At 39.8% G+C, this 26,554-nt stretch overlaps 3 protein-coding genes across 4 annotated transcripts; 2 read left to right on the forward strand and 1 right to left on the reverse strand.

Moving 5' to 3' along the window:
- Positions 1–1,434: 1,434 nt before the first annotated feature.
- Positions 1,435–6,345, forward strand: LOC146710922 (uncharacterized). The gene is made up of 4 exons (XM_085455343.1): positions 1,435–1,552; positions 4,905–5,459; positions 5,812–5,949; positions 6,149–6,345. Exons 1-4 carry the CDS (start codon positions 1,435–1,437, stop codon positions 6,343–6,345), a joined length of 1,008 nt encoding a protein of 335 aa, XP_085311469.1.
- Positions 6,346–9,929: 3,584 nt separating this feature from the next.
- On the forward strand, positions 9,930–14,374 carry LOC146710923 (interferon-induced very large GTPase 1-like). Its single transcript, XM_085453599.1, has one exon. The coding sequence runs from the start codon at positions 9,945–9,947 to the stop codon at positions 14,355–14,357; it is 4,413 nt and encodes a 1,470-aa protein (XP_085309725.1). The 5' UTR covers positions 9,930–9,944; the 3' UTR covers positions 14,358–14,374.
- A 3,878-nt stretch (positions 14,375–18,252) lies between these two features.
- Positions 18,253–20,160, reverse strand: mgst1.2 (microsomal glutathione S-transferase 1.2). 2 transcript variants are annotated; one of them, XM_085453602.1, is made up of 5 exons: positions 20,080–20,158; positions 19,842–19,937; positions 19,442–19,574; positions 19,076–19,167; positions 18,253–18,607 (listed from the first exon to the last, which is right to left on the reverse strand). In XM_085453602.1, exons 3-5 carry the CDS (start codon positions 19,556–19,558, stop codon positions 18,361–18,363), a joined length of 456 nt encoding a protein of 151 aa, XP_085309728.1. In that variant the 5' UTR covers positions 19,559–19,574; positions 19,842–19,937; positions 20,080–20,158; the 3' UTR covers positions 18,253–18,360. The 2 variants fall into 2 exon arrangements, with proteins under 2 accessions (XP_085309728.1, XP_085309729.1); XM_085453603.1 differs by lacking the exon at positions 19,842–19,937 and having other exon boundaries at positions 20,080–20,160.
- Between the last annotated feature and the right edge of the window lie 6,394 nt (positions 20,161–26,554).

A 26,554-nucleotide genomic window follows, 5' to 3' on the forward strand; every position in this document is an offset into this window, starting at 1 on the left:
GCCTCCTTCCTTTTGCTTAGTGTGCAATCTCAAAGTGCTGGATTTGGGGTGAACGCTGACCCTGTGGGATTCCCAGGTAATTTTAGCTGTCCTCAGTGTCTGCAAGATTGTCTTCTGGTAGTGCAGTTGTGACTGCCTTCCCTCTTGCCCCATACAGGGTGGCCCATTTATATGGATACACCGTAATAACATGGGAATGGTTGGTGATATTAAAGTCCTGTTTGTGGCACATTAGTGTATGTGAGGGGGCAAACTCCTCAAGATGGGTGGTGACCATGGTGGACATTTAGAAGTCGGCCATCTTGGATACAACTTTTGTTTTTTCAATAGGAAGAGGGCCATGTGACACATCAAACTTATTGGTAATGTCACAAGAAAAACAATGGTGTGCTTGGTTTCAACGTAACTTTATTCGTTCATGAGTTATTTACAAGTTTCTGACCACTTATAAAATGTGTTCAATGTGTTGCCCATTGTGTTGGATTGTCAATGCAACCCTCTTCTCCCACTCTTCACACACTGATAGAAACACCGCAGGAGAAATGCCAGCACAGGCATCCAGTATCCGTAGTTTCAGGTGCTGCACATCTCGTATCTTCACACCATAGACAATTGCCTTCAGATGACCCCAAAGATAAAAGTCTAAGGGGGTCAGATCGGGAGACCTTGGGCGCCATTCAACTGGCCCACGACGACCAATCCACTTTCCAGGAAACTGTTCATCTAGGAATGCTCGGACCTGGCACCCATAATGTGGTGGTCCACCATCTTGCTGGAAAAACTCAGGGAACGTGCCAGCTTCAGTGCATAAAGAGGGAAACACATCATCATGTAGCAATTTCAAATATCCAGTGGCCTTGAGGTTTCCATTGATGAAGAATAGACCCACTATCGTTGTACCCCATATACCACACCAAACCATCACTTTTGTTGTTCCAATTTTTGTTTTTCCCATTCTGCAAATTCTGCGCGCCGATCTGGGTCATCCTCGTTGAGATGCTGCAGTAGCTGGAGTTTGTAAGGCTGCCATTTCTGAGTAGCTAATATCCGCCGAAGGGATCTTCGACTAATGCCACTCTCCAGTGACATGCGGCGAGTGCTACACTGTGGGCTCTTGCTGAATGAAGCTAGGACAGCCACTGATGTTTCTTCATTAGTGACAGTTTTCTTGCGTCCACATTTTGGCAAATCCAACACTGAACTGGTTTCATCAAACTTAGCAAGCAGTTTGCTAACTGTAGCATGGGAGATGGGTGGTCTCGTAGGGTGTCTTGCATTGATATCTGCTGCAATGACCCGGTTACTGCGTTCACCAGATATCAACACAATTTCGATCCGCTCCTCACGTGTTAACCTCTTCAACATGTCAATGGCTGTGAACAATGGCTGTGTATTTACCTGTGCATTCATCCATTTTCTTCCGGTTGTCCGGGGATGGATCATGGGGGTGGTAGCCTAAGCAGAGGAATCCAGACTTCCCTCTCCCCAGCCACCTCCTCCAGCTTGGAACACCAAGCTTGTCTGAGGGAACACCAAGGCGATCCCAGGCCAGGTGAGAGATATCTCTCCAGCGTGTCCTAGGCCTGCCCAGGGTGGGACACATGAGCGTCTGATAAATATCACCTTTTTGCGCCCCCCATATAACTCACCGAACTTAAAACAGCTTTCAAGTGCTTATGTTTGTTTTTATGTTAAAGGAAAAACACGAAAGCACTTAAAAACATTAATCATCATCATCCTAGGAATCGGCAAGTGTTTTCATTCACTAGAGGGCACCAAATAGCTATAAAGATCTCTGCAGTCCATTTCTAAACACAAGCAAACCAAAATCCAAGATCATCTAAAATTATAGTGCTGTAACTATTTATGACTTCTTTCTTTTTTTCTTCTTTTCTTTTCTTTTTGTATTTTAATCAGAGGTTAAAAATATTGATGATTAAATTTTCCTTATGTGTTGACTGTTGTATTATTTGTACGTGTCATAAAAGTTTCATGCTACACCCTTTCAGTTTGCCACTGGATTTCTTAGGATCAAAATGAACTGAATTAAAAACAAACAAACAAAACAAACTAAAAACCCTACTCTGACTGAAGACAATCATAAAGGGTATTCACTGAATACTCATGATATACTTACATTTGCTTTAAAAGAAAGGAGTTTGAGTAAAAAAAAAAAGGTCTTCTTTCTTTCTTTTTTATTTTTGTCATTATGTCACTAAGTTTCTGGCACCTGAAATTCACACAGAAAAAATGTCTAAAATAATCTTTTTACCTCTTGAGTTTTACGAGAGATGGTGAATGTCACTAGGCCTTTAGGTTACATTTTACAGTTACATTCTTTGTGGCATATTTCATTTAGGGAATTATTTTTCATCATTACTGTAAGAATGAAATGCAGAAAAGTGAACAATGGAAGAGAACAATGATAGTAATAGCATAGCATCTTGAAAAGATGTAAAGTATAAAGCCAAGTCTGTTTCACTGATGACAAATAACAAAGGTAATCAACTGCTAAAATAAAATCTTCCTAATAATTTTCAATCAAAAATAAAAATGATCCTATATGATCCTTTCTTACATGACATGACTCTGCAGTCCACTTGTGGGAGAGAACAGCTGACAAGGTAACAGCATTCATTTATGTTTTGACCCATTCATTATATATATTGTATCAGTGGAGTGTAGCCACTTTTACAGAAGGGAAGCAGAGATGATTCTCACCCTCATCCCCCCAAAATGCACAAACAAACAAAAATGCCTTCCTTCACTATTTACCTATTAGACAAGATAAACTGAATCTGAATAAAACATACCATTTGTACTGTCTGTCTGCACTACATGGACATCATAATAACATCATAATCTTAAATCATCATTCATGTAACATGATCTGACTGCTCAACACATGGTGTGTCAAAGTTCATTTAGTAATTTTATTCTGTATAATATGTTGGCTGTATAAAAGCATGCTGATAAGAATACAGTTATTTGTAATCTTTACAACATAATACTTTGATCAGGGTAAAATAAATTTATTAGTACGTGGGTGTAGAAAAGCTTTTACTTGGCATAAAATCCAAAAAATGTATCAAATGAATGAAGAAATGTTATGACCTCACTGCATTTATTTTGTTTTTTTAAGTTGCCATGTATTAATCTGCTTTGACTCCAAGCTTTGAGTTCAGTAGTTGAATTTTGCTCATTATTATATTTTTTGCATAATCTGTTCTTTATTCTTGTACTTTAGATTTTCATATTCTAACCTTGTTTTTCTTTCTGTGTTGTACTGTTTGTACTGGTTCTCAGCCCTTGTGGTTTCCCATACTACATTTTGACTTGTTCAGCTTCTGTCGTTTACTGTAATTTATATTTGCTAACACAATTGAAATAAAGGTGTGTTTTATTTTGTGTTAGTTCTTATCTGAGTCTACATCTGGGTACACTTCACTCCATGACAGGGCAGTGCTAACAGTTTCATTACCAGTATCATTACCAGTAAGCCCAACCCAAAATTTTCCCGTAAGTGATAAGGTTTCAAAGCGCCACATTTTTTTCTCTTTTTACCTTTGTGGGAGGGATTGGTCAGAAGCAGAAATATAGTGCGACATATAATCATCCTCTGATCTTACTCTAAATATCTCAGGGGTACTAGGAGGATTTCTGACAGGGCAGCCGTATCTAAACAGAAATGGTGAGTTGATCAAGCAACAAATTTCTGTCATTGTAATGGTAGCCGTAGAAGAGTGTCATGCTGACAAGAACATGATCATTTTTATTAAAGCTTTATGAGAGACTGAAAACTTAGTCAGCTGGAAAATCAGAGAATGTGCAACAAACAAACTAATCAAAACAAATAATTTTGCTCTGTGCATTTTTAAGTCATCAAGGCTTCAAGAACTTCTTGACTGGTAGTTAGGCTTGCTGAGAAACTGTCTCTGCGTTTCATTGCAGACATGTCATAAGAGAGAGGCACTAAAAATGGACTTTGTTCAGTCCATTTAATTTGTTATTGCATAGCAACAGGAAGAATAGAGAATTTTTTCTACTGACACACAGATACTTCCCCCATCAGTTTGTTATTATGGTATAAAGATTAAAAAACTTTATTCTTATCACCTTTATTCATCTTTTATAGCCACGATAAGAGACAGTGAATCTTTAAAATTTACCAGTAAATGTCTGTTGCACAATTGGGTCATCCTAAGAAGTGAGAAAAGTTGGCATGTTTGCAAACTACTATACTTGCAAGAGTTCACTTTTAATAAAGTTCTTAATTTGTAAAACAAACAAACAAAAATATGTTTGCATTTTAATCATTTTACAAAAAAATCTTTCTATGTGATTTCATCTTTTTTTCTTTCTTTCTTTTTAAATTACTTTGTCCTGTGACTGTAATGGTAATAAAGCCGCTGGATGGAAGAGAATAAAGATAATGCAGCACCTGGAGGTGGAAAATAATCCAAAACCAATTGAACTACATCTGTGAAAGATAACAAAGGTAGTCTAACATTTTAACATAATATGAAAGGTTTGCCAAACAGATTTTATGTTTTTCATCCAAGTGAGAATTTGTTGTATATTTTTTTTCTGCCTCCTTCCTTTTGGTACCATATGCTTGTTTTATCTAGCTCTATATGTAATACTGCAGTAGTGCAAGTGTATTCTGACATGGCGTATTGGTGCATGGTTGCTCTTTACGTGGTTTCAGGTATGACCACTCTTTTAGTTGGAATCCCAGTAATGAAGTTTGCTACTCAGTGAGCAATAAAACTACAAGAAGACAGAGAGAAACTATGTCTGCATCAACTGCAATTAGTGACAAAGGTAATATTTGTAATAATATAACAATTGTTTTTCTCTGATAGTGTCATTTTAATTCTTTTGTTTGTTTCTGTTTGTTTCAGTGCTGCCTGACCTCACGTTTGTGCTAACCGGTGAGCGAAATGCCATTGACTTTGGACCGAGAAACATTTTATTTGACCATGATGAAGAAAGAAATGCTGAACAATTTTCATCCAAACTATATGATTTGTGTGGCCGGCACATCTCGGTCATCAACATTCTTGGTCTGCAAAATATTGACAAAATTCCTTTAAACCAGGGAATTCATGCCTTTCTCTTACTGGTACCATATGGTCGGCATAGCAGCCATTACACCTCAGGGGTTCAGTGGCTTGAAAAAGCTTTTGGGAAAGGATCTCTTCCTTATGTAATGACTGTTGTGACTCGGTGGCCGGGTGAAAAATATGAAAGTGCACTGGCAGACCTGAAAGCTAACAGTAGATTTAGTGAAAAAAGATGCCACACGTGCACAAGAGGCATGATGGATGCCAACGAGATAATAGATCTCTTAGAGAAAATAGATGTCATGGTCTCTGAAAATGATTACCACTGCTACAGTAGACTCAAGCACGAGGAACATGAAGAGCTGGACCAAAAAGAAGAAATGGTCAAGAGAGGTGAGATTTTAATATGTGGCGGATTGATTTTGACACTTTATGAAAGTTTAGGTTCAAAGGGTTGTATTTTTGTTTTTAATTATCTGAACATTTGGATGTTGTAAAGTTCAAAAGTTTGACTTTACAGCAAACTTTACCACAGCTGTCAATCAAGGCAGCCAACAGAGCATGGCTGCTTTGAGGGCCAGGGCCAGTATTGCAGATAACAATACAGATACTTTTACTTTCAACCTATAAAGGCAGCTTATGTAGAAGAGAGCAGTGTGTCATGATTTATGACACGAATAATTACACGTTTTCAAATTCTGAATCAATTTTAATGATCACTAAATCACTGTGCCGGCTGCCCCAGAACCGGAGAGGCCCAATCAGTCTAGGATGGCTCAGCTGATGTCAGTCAAGCTCCCTTGTAAGGCTGGCAGCAGGCTCAGAGCTGCTGTCTGCGCCTCTCCTGACAGCAGTAGCCCTGACCAGCCTCTCCAGCACCCAGGTTTGGCATTTGGCCTGGTCCTAAAGCCTGGCATCTGCACTTCTTTCGCTGCTGCATGCTCCCTGTGCACTGCGGCCATCTCTGCGTGGTCAGCACATCCAACATTGCAAGCTGGGTTTTGGCACCACTTGTAAACCCCAGTCACTTGCAGTCACTCAGTACGCTTGTAAAGAACTTTAATTATTCCTGTGATGACCAGACAGCTTTCCAGTTGTCACCACACCACACCCCTTCTACCTGGAACCAGCTGGACTGAAAAGGGAAGGGCGTAGTTGCCTGATGAGCTGCACCTGCCCTGCCATCCTCCCTGACCGTTCCCCTCAAGCCTGCTGCCTGCTGCTTCCCTGCAGTGGAGCCAAAGACCACACCTCAGCCACAGACTTCTCACAGAATTAAGTTTGAATTGTAATTCATGTACAACAACTTATGTATTTGCCATTAACACACAGTTATTAATAGGTTATCGAGGTAACTTTTCTTTTGCAAGTAAAGCTCTGACCTCGCTCTGACCTCATCTGTCAGGCTGTCCATCCCCACTGTGAACAGTGAATTTCACTCCTGCTGCAAACTTTACCACTGTCTCCCTGTCCTCATAGATGTACTGCAGCAGCCATTGTTTACATTCACAAAGAAATAGTGCAACTGCTTCTGACCTTCTCAACACACACTTTACTTGTCAGCACTTTAACATTGCTATCTTTCATCATACTAAACTGCTGTAATTCCTTTCCAGCTACAGCTCTCCTTCTAGCCAATTGCCTACACTGAATGTCAATTGCCTAAATACAGTGCAGGCAGTTATAATGTAGGCTGGATTTGTTACACAAAATTATATGTAATTACTAGGGGTGCAGCAATACTCGTATCGATATTGAACCGTTCGATACAGTGCTTTCGGTTCGGTACGCATATGTATCGAACAATACAACATTTTTAATTTATTTTATCAACTTTTCTTCTGATGATGCTGTCTGTGTTGAGAGCTCAGTGGATCTGCGTTCGACTACTCTGCCTAGGTTGCACTGTCGAGCGCAGATCCACTGAGCGCAGCGCAGGCTAGCGAGACAGAAGCTAAGCTCGTTGCAACATGGCAAATTGAACCTCCCCCCCCTCATTCAGATCTGGCGTTTGGAACTATTTTGGTTTTCATGTGAAGTATGACCCTGAAGGTAAGCGCATCATGGACAAAAGCAAAACAGTATGTCGGATGTGCCACGCAATGCTCAATTACATTGGATGGGAACTAGTGCGTTAGCGCAGTTAGCTTGTTAACGTGTTGACGCCGTCCAGCACCAAGCACGGGGCGATTCGCGGTAACTCGTTAACGGAGATTTGCAGCGTTATGGCGTTAATGTCATTTAAACGAGATTAACGCTGACAGCACTAGTGGGAACACAATGATTATGACTGCACATTTATGCCGACACCATCCTAGTGCAAAGACAAGTGGAAGCAGACAAAAAACAACAAGCATGCATGCTACAAAATTTACCAGAGTCATTTTGAGTTAAAATATATATTTGTAATTTTAATAAATGACAAATTAAAAAGGCATGAATATTTTTTGTATCAAAAAATATTGAACCGTGACACCAAAGTATCGAACTGAACCGTCCTGTGAATTTTGTGTATCGTTGCCCCCATTGTAATTACAGGGTACCCTGTCGCAGGTGTCACAGGTGACCCCATAATATGGCCTGCACCCCATAAAGGACAGGGTACTTACAGTGTAGTTGTTTCCTGCAACAACCTGACTTGTTGCCTGCACATTGCACATAATTACAGGTACTTGCACCTTGTTATCGGCAAACTGCATGTAAATACAGGGTACATGCGCCTTGTTACGCACAAACTGTAATTACAGGATACTTACACCTTAGTCGCAGGTCTTACAGTGTAATTGTTTCATTGTTTCCTACAAATATCTGACTTGTTGCCTGCAAATTGCATCTAATTACAGGCTACTTTTGCCTTATTCTAAGGACTATTATAGAGTGCTGCTGAAATGTGTAAACAAATGGTGGCCCAAACTACTTTAGGCAGTTTGGGCCAAACCATTTGTACCAAAAAACTGAGAAGCATTGATCTGGGCTGACATTTGAGGTTTTGGTTTATTTGCAAGGCTGGTAACTAATGAACTGCTCTTCTGTATTACAGTAAACTTTTAGTCCTACTTATTAGGAGTTATTGTGTTGTACTATACTTTGTTCCATATATTTAATGGTTTAAAGTAAAATATTAAAAACAAAACCTTCAATGAGCAGGCACAGCACTATTGAAACTACTATCACTTCCTTCTATTTTGCTTCCAAGGAGTCAGACTTTTCTGAGATTTCTGATGGTCTTTCAAAGTTTTCTGTGCACACTGGCTGCTTCGTCACTCATTTTTAATCTTGTCCTTGTACCTAACCATTGCAAAGAAACTTTTTTTTCTTTGTGATTATTTTAAGGCATTTAACACTGACCTATGAATACTCAAAGCATAAAAACCCACCTAACTCACAGGATGAACCAGAGCGGTATCTGCACATAACAGACAATATAGAAAATAATTTTTTGTAAATGTTACTAGCAGCTTTTTGCAAAAACTCATCAATTGTTCATATTTGTTTTATTTTCATTCAAAAAATGCCAAAGATAACACAGTTTAAGAGGCAAATAATAATATTTTTCCACCAACAAAGTGAGTCTAAACTTATCTTCCAATGGTGTGCTGTGTGTCCTTATAAATTCTCTGGCATTTTCATCCTTGTTTCACTAAATTGTTGCAACTATTTTCCATTTTCCTAGCAAAATAGAAAGAAATTAATGTGGCTCAAGATCTTTGCACAGTACAGTATATACAAACGTCCAACCAGTACTAAAAAAAGAAAAGAAAAAAAAAGGCTGTGTCTTCAGCTCTCAGGCTGAAGACACAGCCTTCTGTGGAACAGCTTCCAGTTTAGATTTGTGAGACAGACACTATTTCTACTTTTCAGATTAGACTCAAAACTTTCCTTTTTGATAAAAGATACCGTTAGGGCTGGATCAGGTGACCCTGAATGCTCCATTAGCCCCTTAGGCTGCTGGGGGATTCCCATGATGTACTGACTTTTTTTTTCTTCAGTCACCTTTTTCACCCATTATGTGTTCATACACCTCTCTGCATTAAATTGTTATTTATTATTAATCTCTGGCTGTCTTCCACAGTGGGTCTTTTGTCCTGTTTTTCTCCCCTTACTTGGTCGCTGCAGATGTCTGCCCTCACTGAGCCTGGTTTTGCTGGAGGTTTCTTCCTGTTAAAATGAGTTTGTCCTTCTCACTGTTGCCAGAGTGCTTGCTTATAGGGGTCATATGATTGTTACGGTGTTCTATGTTTTCTTTGTATGATTGTAGGGCTCTTACCTTACAATATAAACAACCTTGAGTCATTTGTTGGTGCTGTATGAATAAAACGGAATTGAATAGAAAGGTGTATCTCTGCTAATCTGTTAAATCGTTGCTATTCTGCAGGTACCCTCAGAATGAATAAGAGTGGAAACAAGAATAAGGTCAGAAACTCACATTCATTGTACAAAGTCTTCAAGAAGCTATTTATTGTTCTTTACAAACAGTAAATACAAACACTGATTTATCTACAGGATTTATTAGATGTTTCTGAAGAAAACTACACAATGAAACACAGTCAACGAGAAGATGAAATACTACTCAGAAGACTCAACCTTCAAGACAAACATCAGCAGAAGATGTCAACAGCAGACTTTCTTAAAATAGGCCCTCCTGTGAAACAGGGCCATGACACATCTGAGAAAGATTTAGCTCTTGCTTTTCTTCACAGGTTGTTGATGTTAGACTATAGAGCCAGATACATTCCTGTAAGACAAGACAATCCTGCTGTGGGCCATTCACAGTCTGTGCAAATGTCTGACAGTGAAGACACAGATGATGATGACTTTGATGCACTATTTAGTGAAAGTGTAGACTCTGATGAATCAAAACAGTTTCATTTGCATCCAATGGATGTTCAGATGGCAGTATTTCACTGCTCAGACAGTTTTCTGAAGCAGAACCTGGTTACAAAGCTATCCCAGTGTCAGTACGCCTTACCTTTGCTTGTTGCTGACCCAGTCACAAAGGATATTGAATGTCCTTTGTGGACATTCAGGCAGATACAAAAAACATGGAAGAAAACTCAAATCAAGGATAATTCACATGCCATGACCATGAAGACAATGCCCATCTGCAAAGCCGAGACACCCATGGTGTCATTCTTCCGCCTGGGTTCACTTCCAGTGTCAAAATCTCAGCTCATGAACACTTTGATCAATGACCGTCACAGCACCTTCTTCCATAGAAATTGTCCAGGTAGCACCAAATGTCGCCTGCTGATGGATGGTGTGGCAGAGATTGCCTGGTACTGCCCTGCTGGAAAACCCAATGACTCCTTCACTGACTGCATTGCCTTTTGTAATCTTCATGGTGATGCTCTGTCATTTCAAAAACAGCGTGAGATACTGACAGAAAAATCATCAGTCACTGTTGTTCTTGTGCCAACTCTGGAAAAAGGCCAGAAAAGTACCACAGTAATCCAAGACCTTTTCAAGTCACCAAATCCTTTGATTATTCTCATTGCTGATAATGATTGTGGTGCAGTTCAAGTGAAAAAGAGAAGATACAAAATGGGTCTGAAAGACAGAAGCCAGTCAGATGTTTCTGAAGAACTGAAAGGAATTATCATAAAGATTTTACATGAACCTCACACATCCTTCCAGCTTGAATCCTTGGCTGAGGTCTTTGGAGTCACAGTGGATGAAGATGATGAAGTCTGTCAAAAAGGGAAATCAGCTGCAATGAAAACAGTTAATATACTTCAAGGGATGGAAATTTCAAAGATCAAAGTTACATTTCTACCTTGTCAAGGCGATCTGTGGCATGAGTGGTGCAGAATAAACAAAGAGCTGTATAAACTTAAAGGAAACACCGAGCAGGAAAAAAGTCAGAAACAGCAGCAGCTGATGCAAATAAGACAAAATCAGTGCCAAGCTTCATGTAGTGAACTGATGAAGTCATTCACAGAAAGCCTCTTGTCATCAAAAGAGACATCAAAAGAGAAGGAGTACTTCCTGAAATGGACTCAGATCTTAACAGATGCCCTATCCACAGATGATCTTTCTTTGATTCTTCAAAGCTATGATGAAAAGTGGACTGAGGTCTTGACTCTGAAGAGGAAACACGACAAATCTGATCTGTTAACAAATAAACAAACTGAGCTTGAAGAAATCTCCAAAACACTGCAGTCTGCAACCTTTGGCCTGGAACACATCTTCAGAGAAATGGGACAGATCTATGAAGCCCACAGAGCAGTACAAGCAGAGAGTAAACACACTGACTGGTCTAAATACCCTGAACTGGCTGCAGATCTGATGATTTCAGGACACCCAGTGGAGCTGATGGATGGTGATGCAGGTCATGTGCCTCTAACATGGATCTCCAGTCTTTTAGATGAAGTTATCAAGAAACTAGGCGACCAGAGAGTTTTTGTGTTGTCAGTTTTGGGCGTACAAAGCAGTGGAAAGTCAACAATGCTGAATGCCATGTTTGGATTGCAGTTTGCAGTGAGTGCAGGCAGGTGCACCAAAGGTGCCTTCATGCAGCTGGTCAAAGTGTCAGAGGAAATCAAGAAAGACTTCCAGTTTGACTATTTTCTAGTGGTGGACACTGAAGGACTGCGAGCTCTTGAGCTGGAAAGTAATGATACTCTTCATCACGACAATGAATTAGCAACATTTACTGTTGGTCTGGGAAACATGACACTGATCAACATCTTTGGTGAGAATCCAGCTGACATGCAGGATGTCCTGCAGATTGTTGTTCAGGCTTTCATGAGGATGAAGAAAGTTAAACTTTCTCCGAGTTGTGTGTTTGTTCACCAGAATGTGACAGATATCGCAGCTGCTGAGAAAAACATGGATGGGAAAAGACGCCTGCAAGAAAAACTGGACCAGATGGCTCAGCTAGCTGCTAAAGAGGAATCATGTGATGCTGAGTGCTTCAGTGACGTCATTGCCTTTGATGTGCAAACAGATGTGAAATACTTTGCTCAGTTATGGGAGGGAAGTCCACCGATGGCTCCTCCAAATCCAGGCTACAGCGAGAGCATCCAAGAGCTGAAGAACATCATCCTGTCTAAGGCTAAACAGTCCACTGGGATCACTCTCTCACATTTCAAAATCAAAATTCATGACTTGTGGAAAGCCCTGATGAACGAACACTTTGTTTTCAGCTTCAAAAACACATTAGAAATTGCAATTTACAGAAAACTTGAGGTCGAATATGGGAACTGGACCTGGGCCCTGAGGAGCAACATGCTGACTATTGAAAACCAGCTTCACACCAGAATTGAAAATGGAGAACTTGAGAAAGTTGAACGCAGTGATCTTTTTAAAGAGATGAGCAAATCATATGAAGCAATTAAAAATGACTTGGTGACATACTTTGAGGATGATGGAGACAAAGAAATACTGGTTCAGTGGAGAGGCCAATTTGAAAACAAAATAAAGGAGTTCCAAGAGGATCTGGTGAGAGGAGCGATAAAAAAACTGGATGAAATTATTCAGCAGAAGAAAGCGTGTAAAAAGCTGGATGATAAGAAAAAAGACTTTGAGAGCAAACTGCTGCTAAAGAGCAAAGAGCTCGCTCATCAGTTAACACACAACGCAAAAGATGAAGAGGAACTTCAAAAACAGTTTAACAGTTTTTGGAGTGATTGGGTTAAAAAATTAACTGCAGATACACAACCCATTGAGGACATTAATCTGGAAGACGATGAAGCAAACATTCTTAATAACCTTGGTTTTGAATGGGATCTTATAATTAGCTGCAAAAGCAACGGCAAATACAAAACCATATCCAACGTTGGTGATTATTCTGAATATATTTTGTTCAGCAAGCAGCAAGACACAAAAGAGAAAATGAAAGTCAAAAAACTACTTCAATTTTTTGAAGATTGTGCTACAAAAGAATCTTTTCGATTTGAAGATAAACAATTAATCAGAGCCCTCATAAGAAATGTTGAAAAACAATCACTTGATATAATCAAGAGCAAACCTGTAACAACAAGAGGCTACAGTCCAACTTACTTACAAGAAGCGGCCAAAAATGTTCTGGAGAAAGTGACAGAGTTCAAATCAAACAAGAAATATGATTTCAAAAAGGAGTTCACCGTTGATCTCTTACTGTATGTGTTTGACAGGGCAGCCATTTGGCTTTCACAGTCTCACAAAAAATTCAAAACAAGCAATGATGCACACACTTACCTGGAGAGTAAAAAACCACAATACTACAACATTTTCAGCAGCTTCTGCAAAGGAAACTCATCTGCTGTTGTGTTTGGAGAAATGATCTGTGAAAAACTGAAGGTTTCTATTGTTGAGGCTGTTTGTAACAAGACTGCCATTGATCTCGCTGGAGAGATGAGGTGCACTTTCCCAGCATTCAATGGGAACAGACTGAACTTAGAGAAACATTTGTTGAAGTCACTTGCAGAGAACGAGGACTTTGATGCTTTCATCAACTACATCCAAAATCCGAGGAAGCAAGTCGAGGCTTTTATTGAAGAGAAAGTAAATGAACATATGTCAGGAGAACACAAAAGTAAAGCACTCAAAATACTCAGGAAAAATGCAGGTAACATGCATGAGTTTGCCTATCAAGCTTTATTTGATGCAACAAATAACGTCAAAACACAAAGAGGAGACATCGACATGTGGGCAAAGGAATTTTCCAGTTTCCTTAAAGATAAACTGACTCTTGAATCTATCTCTTGTCAAAACTTCATGGACATAAACAATTTCGAATTTCTTAAAGAAGAGATTGAGAAAGGTCTTATATCCATCAAAGAGGAGCTGAATCAGCTTTCCTTGGATAAGATGAAGGAATTCAGACTTAGACCTGATGAAATCCTCATTGATCAGCTGTGTAACTGCTGCTGGGAAACCTGCCCGTTCTGTGCAGCTGTTTGTACCAACACTGTTAAAGATCACAGTCCTGAAGACCACAGTGTCCCCTTTCATCGATCTTTAGCTGTTAAGGGCGCACAGTATCATAACAGTGAGGAAATGTGTATTGAGTTCTGCACGACAAAGGTTGCAAGTGATGGAAATTTTTATGCTGGAAAAAATACAACAAAACTAATTCCTTTTAAACAGTATCGGAGTGCTGGACCACCATATGCAAACTGGAGCATAACCTCAGATGAGTCTAAGCTGAAGTACTGGAAATGGTTTGTGTGGCAATTTCAGGAGGAACTTGAAGACTACTATGCTTTAAAATTTACAGGACATGGTGAGATTCCCAGCGAGTGGAACACACACACTAAAGAAGATGCTATTCAAAGTCTGGATGAAATGTTCAGTACACACTATGAATAAATCAGCACAGTTCCAACTCCGCTGAAAATCACAGCAGCTATGTTCATGCGGCATTTTTACAAATTAAACTGTGTAAAATGACAGTTACATAATCTTAGTGATTTAAATTTATAATGTGGGCAGTGAATAGGTGATTAGACCAATACACAGAAACCTGCTTTACTGAAAGGAATGCTTATACAGACCAAAACGGTCGTTTTGAGAATTTACAGTAGAAGAGAAATAAAGGTAAATATATCAAGGTTACTAAAACGATATCACTACCAAAGGATTTCTGGAAGAGGAAACAGTTTTAATAAAGGAGAATTTAGTTTATTTATTATTTTTAAAGAAAAGTGACAATTATGTGTTTGAATGATTTTATATTTTATGATATGAAGCATAGATAATATAGAAAAGAGCTGCTATGTGATGTATCTTGTCAAAATTGACATTTTGATGAACTGGTGAATGTCTGCCTATAGTCTGAATCTCTCTTAGATGATCTTGTCTTATTCATGCTACTGACCTGTTGTCAGTTAACCTAATTCGTTGCAAAATGTTTATTTTGACTACCAATTAATTTTAAACCCTTTGTTGCCCCATTCCCAAATTTTGTGAGACATGTTACTGCCATAAAAGGTAAAAAAAGCCAATCGTTTTCTTAAAATGCAACATTTTGTCAGTTTAGTAGTTCTGCAAATGATTGCATTGTTTTTCTTTACATTCACATTTATTGAATTGTCAATCAGTGACAACACGAAATTTTATTCTTGTGTTATTAATGATAGTAAAGAGGTTTAATAATCTAACTGCTTAATACATGAATTTTTTTTATTTTATTTATTTGTTCAGTTTGGGGGGGGGGGGGGGGGGTGTCTGTATTTCCAGCTCCCTACGTTGTTTACCACCTTCTGATTTCTAGTCTTTATGTATTGTTAATGTACCTTTCCTCAGTTCCATGTTATTTTTAGTCTGCGTCTCTGTCGCGCATTTTTTATTTTACTTTGACAGCCAGTGTATTGAGTTTTGCGTCCTCGTGTCTCGTCATGTCAGATTCGTCCCGGCTGTATTCTCACCTGTTCCCCATCCTCTTTTTTTTCTACTTGTGTATTTAAGCCCTGCGTCTTCCTTGTTCATTGCTGGTTTGTCTATTTCTCATCCTGCGTCTCCCCCTCTCGGTGCTCATGTCTCAGGCCCTGTGTTCTGCCTTCCTGCCTGTTTTTCATGTACATTCCAAATTTAATTAGTTTTCTATTTTCTGATGTTCAGCAATAAAGCTGCCTTTTGAGTTTGTGTTTTGCCTCCTTGAGTCTGCGTTTGGGTCCTCTCTTGCCTGCTTCACATGGCCAGCATATGACATGTTCATTTAATCTAAATTTAATTTAGCTATTTTCTCACAGAACAGCAGACAGTGTAGCAGTCCTTTCCACTCATCCATCATGTTTAACTCTAACCACTGTTCTCTGGCAGCCTCTTGACAGTCACTAAAGTGGAGTAGGAGGATAGTAAGCTTTGCACTGACTCTTTTTGAAAGGAAGAGAGTACTTAGTCTGAGAGTACTCACATCTTAAGGACAGGAGAAGGAAAAATTCCCGTTCTGCGTCACATGATACCTCCATCAATTCAGACCACCACCAACTTAGTCTGGAGGAAACTTTTAGACGCTTACTAGGTCATTTTGTTTAGTTTCTGTGTTTTTCATGATGCAAAAGGTATCTGAAGCATTAGTAATTTGTACTTACTCCCACAGTATTTTTCTTTATATTAAAATTGTAGTAAAACGAAAGCATGGTCAGTATATTTACTTCTACTTTACTGAGAGTTAAAAGTACAAACAGTAGAAAGTACTTAGTTCATAGCTCAGTGCAGCATAATAGCAAGTTCTCTTTGAATTTACCAGCACAAGCCAGTCCAAGGGTCAATTTGATACAAATCTTTGGAATGCATTCTATTGTTTTGTAATCTGCTTTCACCCTGCTATTGTAGCACAGTACAGCTCATACATCACACAGAGAATTAGAAAGCTGTGTTATTTTAAAACACATGAATTACCTGTCAACACTTTTAACATATTCACTTTGATATGATTCAAAGACAGTGTGGCACACTTAAAAAGTTGCACTTCTGTCTTAACACTTCTTCAGTAGGGGTGGGTTTAAAAAATTGATTTCCCTATTCAAATCAGTTTCTTAAAATATAAATGTATATTGCCAGGAATGCCAAAATTTCAGGTTAAAGCTCACGAAATGTGACGTCGGACCCCTCCCAAGAACGCACAACACTCGCCAGGCACACCTGTTCACCCGGCCTCCACGCCACCCTGGGAGCTCACTGTGCCACCCATCCTCAGCAGCAGGCCAGAGACCCCCCGCCCCCGGTCCTCTGTTCGAGGCAACTGTCTGCAGGAGAAAAGGAAGGGAGAAGTTAGGCGTGAACAGCAGCGGCTCCCCACAGAGAGTCCATTTTACCTGCACAAACGCCGCATTGGCACTGCTTCGTCCACTGGACCAGGTCCGGGGCACCTTTCCGGGTGAAATCAGTTAAGGGGTTGGTGAGGTCCTCAACACAAACCGGCAACAGTAGCCGGCCAGCTTGGGCACCCCAAGTGGTACCCCAAATACTATACGTCCAACTGCACACTTCTTGAGGTTGGCCGTGAGCCCTGCCTGCCTCAGAGACTCCAGGATCGCAGCCACCCACCACACATGCTCCGCCCACATGTCACTGTAGATGATTACATCATCTAGGTAGGCGGCAGCATATGGCCGCAGCACCCGGTCCATGAAACGCTAGAAGGTGGCAGGGGCCCCGAACAAGCCGAACGAAAGTGTGACGAATTGGTACAAACTGTAAAGAGTGGAGAAGGCCGTTTTTTCCTTGGACTGCAGACAAGGGAATCTGCCAGTAGCCACTGATCAAATCTAGTGTCGTGAAAAAGCGAGCAGTGCCCAACTCGTCCAGCGGCTCATCGACCCTGGGCATTGGGTACGCATCAAAACGTGACACCTCGTTCACCTTGTGATAATCGACACAGAACAGTATAGAACCATCCTCCTTCACGACCAGAACAATGGGCCTACACCACGCACTGTGCAACTCGTCTATTACTCACAACTTCAGCATTTCGCTCTATTCCCACTGAACTACTTGTCTTTTATGTTCAGGCAGCCTGTAGGGCCATAAATACACCATCACACCAGGCTGCATATCAAAATGGTGCTCCATGAGAGACGTACGGCCGGGTAGGGGGTAGAACACATCAGCAAAGCGCTGTTGCAATGCAGCAACATCCACAATGGAGGGAGGCGGGAATGTTGGATTTTGGAACCAATGTGATCTCGGACCCTCCCAAGGACGCACAACACGGTCCATGTGGTGACAGCGCTTTTATTGTTACAATAATCCAACTGTGGTTTCAGCACACTGGCATGGGACACAGACACTCCCGTTCAGCCATCACGCACACACCACTGCCTCGTCGAATGTCACTGCAAAAGTTAATCACCTCGCCAGGCACACCTGTTCACCCCGCCTCTGCAGCAGGCCGGAGACCACATGTCTGCCACACAAAACTATATCAATAACCGCCAAACAGCTAAAACAGTAAATGATAGTATGTAAAAAGATTCCACATAAACATGTAAACACAAGTACTGTAACCCCCCCACAAGACAGCTCGAACGCAGTCAAGCTTTGTTTTTATACATAGATATAAAAATATGGATATGTGCAGATAAATGATCATAATTATAATATTTCTGACTGAGTCAAAAGTGAATTAAATTGAATCAGAAATCGAATCAAATCGGGACCTTGTAAATCAGTTATAGGAATCAGTGATGATACCCAGCCCTATTCTTCAGTACCTTAAGAAAACCCACACACATTTTGTTCATTTCCAACAAACAAAAGGTTATGCAAAGAATGTTTATTTGTCAAGCTCACAGATTGATGCAGCAAGAGAAAAGTAAACACATGCATATGTCTTTAAGAAAGTCAGCTCTATGGGCAAGCATGTTTTCTACAGGAAAAGAACTGTGTTGAGCACTCTGTAAGCCATTGAGAAGGTGACCAGCATGCCCACGACCCAGGACAGAGCCCTGCTCGGCTGAGGCAGAGCGCCAATGTAGGCAATGGTGTGGAAGATCCGAGCGCCAGCGAAAATGCGAAAGTGAAGAAGAGCGACAGAAAGCTCGGGTCCAGTCAGAGCATAAAGGAGGCCGACAATCACGAAGGGAATAATGTTCTCCAGGTCATTCTGGTGACACCTAGAGGACAAAACAAACAGAGGTTTAGAAACTGCGATGGCCACATTATTAGTAACAGTAGGCACGACTAATTTACACAATTTATTATACACATTTATGTTTTTTGGTAGTGTCTGTCCAAAGAATATCAAACACGCCCTAAAACCCTAAAACAACCCCCCCCCAAAAAAAAAAACCCCAAACAAACAAACATGATATTTTCTTAACTTCTTTAGATCAACCGTTGTTCTAAAGCAGGGGCGTCGAACTCCAGGCCTCGAGGGCTGGTGTCCTGATTAGTTCATTACCTCTGGAGAACTTCAAGACATGTTGAGGAGGTCATTTAGCCATGTAAATCAGCTGTGATGGATCAAGGACACATCTAAAACCTGCAGGATACTGGCCCTCGAGTCCTGGAGTTCGACACCTGTGTTCTAAAGACACATCAGGATTCTGTAGTATCTGAATTTTAGGGCCAGATTATCTCACCTTCGAACTCGTTCTACATCTGGGTGAGTTTTCAGCAGCTTCTTCTTTTCCTCTGCAGACTTTCTGGCTACATCCTCTTCATTAGAGAAAGACTTTAAAAAATAGAGAATACAAGTGTTTGTTTCTACCAGGACTTATCACAATAATATATCAGGTTGAAAGGATCAACACTGAGAAGTGAGGATGGTTCGGGAGCAGTTATGCATTTCTTTATTCTTTAGTTATGTAATTCTTTATTTTTCTTAAACCAACATGAGTCTTGTAAATTTTGAACTTGCAGTTTTATAAAACCAGGACAAAAAAGCAACTAAGCTAATCTTACAGAGAAATACCCAAAATGTAGAACATGCTGGCATTTGAACTCACCCCTCTGGTGAAGCGGTAGTATCCAGTCATTGGCCCCATCAGTAGCATCTTCACAACAACAATAACTGCATATGTACTGAAAGCCCTCACTACCTCATTTTCCATCAGCTCTGCCATCTCTGCTTATTTACAGCTGAAGAATGAAGAAAAGAAGGAAGTTTGTTTACCTTCCTATTAAAGCAAGTTTACTTCAAATTTAAATCTATTTGTAGTTTCTGTGTTTTTTAGAGGGTGTATACCCAACACAAAGTACCACTGTGAAAATAACTCAATCCAAAATAGTAAAATATTTAATGCTAAACTATTCATACACCATTTAAGCATCAAATAGGACCGACTGCACTCATAACCATAATATAAAGCATATAAGACAGTGCTATCAGTAAGACTACAAACTTACTAAAATGCACAAGGACCAACTGAAGTGGCAAATATGAAACGATGAGTAGTAGCACAGCAGCAGAGCAAACGCACCAAAACCAGTTTCAGCTTGACACTGTTTGTTGATTCAAAGCACACATGTTAACACAGCACTCATAGAAATTTGTCATTGTCAAATAATGAACTATTTGACAATGACAAAATAATTTTTATACAGTTTACTTTGGAGTTTTAGGTAGTTTATCAGGTTTACTTACTTTGGGCGGTGACTCTGCAGAAAACAAGCAAGTCTGGATCTGTTGCACAAGAAGAATCTCAACTGTTACCCAGTTATCTCTGGGGGCAGGGCAAGTACAAAGGTGCTGTCATAGTTTGCAGCAAGAAACATGGCCCAAATGCAAAACGCAAAGGCAGATGAGATAAAGAAAAAATAAAATATTTTTGTTAGGCAGTAGGCAGCAGTTCAAGTGTAATGCAACTAAACCCAAAAGCCACAAAGTTCATGCAGAAAAGTTCACTTTCTATATGTCTGTGAAGGTTCAGAAAGAAAAGTGTCTGGACCTAAAAGAAGTCTAGATGCTTTTCTTTCCGAGCTCCTTAGACTACACGTTCTATACTTGAGTCTAATCTGCTGCCAAATCTCTTTTATTCTGCTGGAACTGCAGCTATTAGAACACCAAACACACACCAAGAATGTTTAATCATTCAAATTAATTTGACATTGAACTGCCAGCAAATGAAAGAGACTTCCACATCTCATTTATTTGTCTGTTCAACACTAAGATTTAATGTTTAAATGTCACCAGTTGAACTTTTTCAGACCTCAAATGTGCAGCCATCACCCTGTTTGTTGTTGTTTGTTACACGTGTAAATACTTTTTTTTTTTACCATAAAAATCTTCAAAAATAAGATTTCATGTAAATTTAAAGCTACAACAATTGCATTTTAATTTACTGTCCAACAGATTTTTTTGAATTAAGGAAAAAGTAAATTTCCATTATTTTAGAGTATTCCTCCGGTGCAACTAACTAAATTAAAGACTAACTTCAAGTTGCCAAAACCACAGTAACTGCAAAAACTACATCATAACATTGCAGTCCTTTATTTTATAAATAAACATATGACTTTGTAATGGGTGTGAAATTGTATTGAAAGTGAACAAATGGTAAATGGTGTCTTGACACGTATTTCCTCTTATAGAGGAGTGGCTTTAAGCCTCCATGAGTTTTGGCAGAGAGCCAACAGGAAACAGTGACTTCTTTATTCGTTTTAACCTGATGGTGTAAGCTAATGTGACAAAGTGGTTAGGCATGAACTCATTTACTACTTGTCCCTTAACCATATTGATAATTTATTTCCTTGTTATTTTACCTTCAGCCATAATGCTTTAATTTAGACATTGCTGGTGTAACTGTCATTTGAATTTTCTCCTGTTCACAGGCAAATGTCTGGTAAATTATGTTTCTTTATGTTACTTTGGTTATACTTACCATGTTTGTCCATTTATTCAGGTCCTATATTTAAGACAGGTATATGGGAAGGGCCGCCCCAGTACTTCCTGTTTATATAGAGTCATGAGGTCATTGATTGCATCACTGGGTGTAACCAAATGAAGGGTTTTCATTTTGTATAGTATTGTTTATTTTCTTTAAAGTTGCCTTTTTAGTTATATTGTATGCAATGTTTTACTTTTCAAACCATTTAGCTTTGTTTAGAATTGTATTGTTTGGTCTGACCTATTTGTTTCAATGGTAGCGACTAACGAGGTTCAGGTGTGGGTAAAGTCCTGTATAAAGCAAGTGGGATTTTTGGCTACCAGGTTGATTGTTTTATGGTAGAATGGCGATGCCAAAAATAAAGTATACTTAAAAGAAACTTAAATAGTCTGCTGGTGCTGTTTACTTATAACCTTCCTTGGTGCTTATGTTATGCTACCTCACAGCTACCCGCTTTTAGCCTTCATAACTGCCTTAGGTATGTATAGCAGGGATTCAGCAAATAGCTTTTCCAGTTTGGGTACATACTGAGAGCATCACTCAGTTGCTGAAAAATTATGGCTAACACTTGAAATCTGGTAATTGTCCCAGGGTGCCCAACCCTAAATCTACCCCAAGGCAATCAGAACATGAAACTTTAAATTTTATTAAATTATCTCCTATAAACCTTAGCAGATGATTTCTTGTGAGAGAGACGCTCTTATTTTCATGTCATCCTGTTGCTGGCAGTCCTCGGCCTGTTTATTCACACTGTATGATGGTCGGGAACAAAATCATGAAGTTTGATGAGTGCTACAGATCACGTTCCCAAACTACAATTAATATAAACATTTTGAGTACAATGAATTTTATTAAGTAGCAATATGTAATATGCATGCAGAGTTCCACATATTGGACTCTTCACATCCCATCAGATCTATTAAAGACATGGGAGGAATTTGTTGGTGCTGAGAGTTAAAAAGGACGTCAGCTCTTGGGTTAGACAGATGAAAAAAACCAACAAAAAGTGAGTTCATGTTACAGGGCTTCCAGTTTTAAATGAGTATTTTCACCAAGTTATTATTGTTAAGCTGCATTTATTTAATGGCACACCTTCTCACATGTGTGAGATAAAACCTAGAATTTAGCAATTCAGAGCCTGCTACAAGAAATCTATTTATTATAAATAGTATAATAATAGCATAAATTAATAATATAAATTAAGCTTTTAAACTTTTTCAGCTTTACAGTGTGTTTCTATCTGTCTGTCAATGACTGTCATGGTCTGACAGCCCTCGCTGGTCAGCTTGCCTGTTTCGTCTATGTGTTTGGATGTGTGTGTATCCAGAAGGCTGGTTTCCAAGTGCCATCAGGCTGGGAAGAGTTCCCGCGCTGAAGTCAGCCACACCTGCTGCTCTTCAACCATCACCAGCTGCAGCTGATCATCATCACGGGCAGTTTGCTGCTGTTCTGAGTTTCCGTCAACGCTGGATCGTTGAGTTTAGACTTTGTGTGTGTGTTGCTTGCCAGACTAATCTATGCATCTTGTCCTGCCAGGATTTGGGAATGGAGTGATCCATGGGAATGGAGCCATTGTACAGTTTGAGACTTGGAGTTTCACGATTCATGCCACGGACAAATAAAAAATAAATCTCTGTAAAATAAAACTTTTGGGAAAGGATCTTTTCTTTATGTAATGACAGTTGTGACTCATGAGCCAGGTGAAAATGTGAAAGTGCAATGACAGATTTGAAAGTTAAGAAATGTTTTGCTGAAAACAACAACACACGTAAACAATTAGTATGATGTATGAAGAGAGACAATAGCTTTGTTAGAAAAGATAGACGCCATTGTCTCTGAAAACAGTCCGACTGCTACACTAGACTGAAGTGTGATAAAGACAAAGTGATGAAAGAGAATGTGAACCAAAACTCCTTCAAAGAACTGATGGGAGCGACTCTTCAGTTTCACAAGATAAGATTTTTTGGACAGAAAAAAAATTCTTATATATCAGTGTTTTGTTTTTCTAAAAAATTAAGAAAAATTGTCATTTCACTGCATTCCAGAGACAGAATTTTGCTATGTTATGCAAAATAACAATCTATGTGAGAATTCAGTGCTGTGCATCTGACAGAACTACTCTAGCTCCCCTTTCCTGCAGCATCTGGACACAGTACAGAGGGTTGATCCAGGAGTTTGGACTGGAGTGAAACTGCCTCCAGATCAGTGCTGGTGAACCACCAGTGAACATCCACGCACCAACTCCTGTGTCTCTGTCATAGAGGGGAGTGACTGAATGTTTGTCCCAGTATTAAAAAGTCAGTTTGATCACAAATGAATGGCAGGAGCCAATGAGCCAGAAAAGCTGATTGCTCACAGGTGAGGTGAGAGAGCAGCAGAGATAGATTAACATCTCCAGATGTCAAGGAGGTGAACACTAACACAGTTATATGTTTATGTACCGAGGTTGTAACCCATTTTGTCAGTGGATGGTGGTGTTGTACTACTGGGGAACCACTAGAGACATGCACAGCTCAGAAATACATGAGCTCTGACCTGGGAAAGATGCTAACTTTGGTGTCCTCTCTATTTATCTACAGGTACTGAAAAACTTACATTTATATCACTAAAGTAATGTAAGTTAGATAACAACTGTTCTGTCATTTTTGTGATGACTTTGAGACGTTGTTTTGTTTTTTCTTATGTGTTAACAACAGTGCCAAATTATTTTGAGTTATGACCATTATATAAGTTATCCTTTAACTATGAGTGTTTTTGTTTAATTTATGTGTATATGAATATGTCAAACTCATTTCAGTTGGCTACACAACCCTTGGAGTTGAAGTATGAAATACCTACCTGTCTCACTTAAGATGGTCCACCTTGCCTGTAGGTCCTCTCTGGAGCACTCAACTCATTTACCCACCTGCCTGCTCACCTTCCTTTTCTCCTGTGAAAACGCAAGCCAGTGGCTTCTCCCTCAGAAAGTACTCTTAGTGCCCCTAAGTAAGTAATCGCATCACCACTCACCAACGGGACTTTCCATGCGTTATCTTTCTGTTTGGACTAACTAACTATACTCTAGCTAGTTAGTTTAGTTAGAGTAACCCAGATCTCCTTAGAATCCTCTTTAACTGCTACTTTTCTTGCTTGTGTAAAATAAAGACTATTAAAAATTATAATTGAATCCACTTGACTCCTGCATTTGAGTCTACCATCATTTATCAGCCTATGTGGCCTGAAACACAGACAGAGAAAAATTGTTTACTTTTGCTTCAAGGCTGTAGATCTATATCAAATGCGCTGCAAGTGACACTGGCAAGCACAACATTCCTCAGGTGGCAGTGCAGAGGGCAGCACTGAAGGGCCAACAACATCCTCTACCCATGTCCACTGGCATCATCCTTCACTCTGGGTAATATTTTAAGGCCCCATCCCTTGCGTCACTTCTGTATCATTAACTATTCAAACAGCGATGTCATAGCCCCACCCCACATATGTAGTAAAACAGCATACTGATGGTCATCTTTCATGCTTCCACAGACAGATTTCACCATTTTTATCGTGGAACGGTCAGGCCCCAGTGGTGGAGAAAGTAATGTACTTGGGAATTTTGGCAATGTTTCTGAAACATTCACAGAAAATCCTGTGAAGATCAAATGTTTTGGTATTGTGGAATTTTGTCCTCTGTTTTTTCTGATATCTAGACACAGGTGAAAAGTGTTCTTCCAAAACCAGCAAAAAGATCTCAAAACTGTTGACTACATTGTAACAAGAGACTTGAGAAGAAAGACGTGGGAGTCCCTTCTAAGTGCAGTGCACTGCAAACAGTTGTAAAGAACTGTTGGATGCACTTGGATCAATGGCAATATTACAGACAAATTGCAAGATCCATAGACAGCTGCTGACCTGACAAACATGCCCAATATGGGAGCAAGAAAGATTAGAAGTCAAAGTTAAATTGCTTCGTATTTGTGCGTGGACTGAAGCACGCGTTTTTGAGTCCTCAAAGATTAAACACAAATCAATGCACACATTTTTAAATTTGGCCATTCGATGTCCCACTTGTCGGTCTGGATAGCCCTGACCAACACCCAACGCACAATAATGTCATGAAAGCATATTTTTGGTGATTAATATCCCATAGCTACTAACTGTTATCCTAAGCTAGTAATTAGCATTAACTGTCACGGTCCTGGGTCTCCTGACCCAGCGTTTTTAGTTCTTTGTGGTTTTTGTATTATTGTACTTGTGTGTGTGATTTATTCTATGGCTTCTAGTTTTGATCCCTTGCCCTTCATGTCTCTCTGTGTCCCCTCTGTTCTGTGTAATTGTGTGTCTTTGCATGTTTGAGTTTCTTGTTTTCTGTCACTCTGCATTGTGCGTTATGTTCTCATGGTTGGTCTTTTGTTACTCCCTCTAGTCTAGTCTCTTGTGTTCCAAGCTGAGTATTTCCCTGTGTATTTTGGTTCTTAGACCTCTGCCTTATGGTTTATGTCTCTGTGTTTCTTAGTTGCTGTCTCCACTGTGTCAAGTTCGCGTCTCTGTGTGATACTTCCTGTTTTACTTTGATGGTCCGTGTCTTATGTGAATGCGTCCTGCTTTGCTTGTCTCGTCAGTCCTGATTTCTCCCAGCTGTGCCCTCCTTCTGTGTCTCATTCCCCTCATTACTTCCCAGTGTATTTAAACCCTGTGTTTCTCTGAGTCAGTGCCGCGTCGTCCCTCATGCTGTGTGGATCTCCCTGTGTCGCTCTGTGAGTTCTTAGTTTGTTGTTTCCCAGTTTAGTTTAGTTTGTATGTTTGTCCTACCAGCAAATAAAGCCATGGTTTTTGAGTTCATCCCCTGAGTCTGTGAGTCTTGCATTTTGGGTCCACATCTCCTGCCTGCCGCACAGCGATTCATGACATTAACTAACATCCCGATGCTAGTAACAATCATCCTTTATGTGCCAATCACCAATAATTAGGGTAAACCTTTTCCCAAACTATTAAAACTACCCATATGGAAAAGAAATAGAGAAAACTCATATAAGGCTTAATATGATTTACCGTATTTCCCGGACTACAAAGCGCACCTGAATATTAGCCGCACAAGCTAAAATCAGGGGAAAATCCTGTTTTGTACATACATTAGCCGCACCTGACTAAAAGCCGCAGGTGTTTCAATGTTGACTTATCATATGTAAGAGAATATGCACAAAGCGAATTGTCAGGAAAGAGATGGCTGTTTGGAGACACATCACTTTTATTAATATT

This window comes from Copadichromis virginalis, linkage group LG4 (assembly GCF_057382275.1).
Source record: "Copadichromis virginalis isolate Kocher_CV1m ecotype Utaka linkage group LG4, C_Virginalis_male_GT1.1, whole genome shotgun sequence".
In the NCBI taxonomy this organism is placed as follows: domain Eukaryota; kingdom Metazoa; phylum Chordata; class Actinopteri; order Cichliformes; family Cichlidae; genus Copadichromis; species Copadichromis virginalis.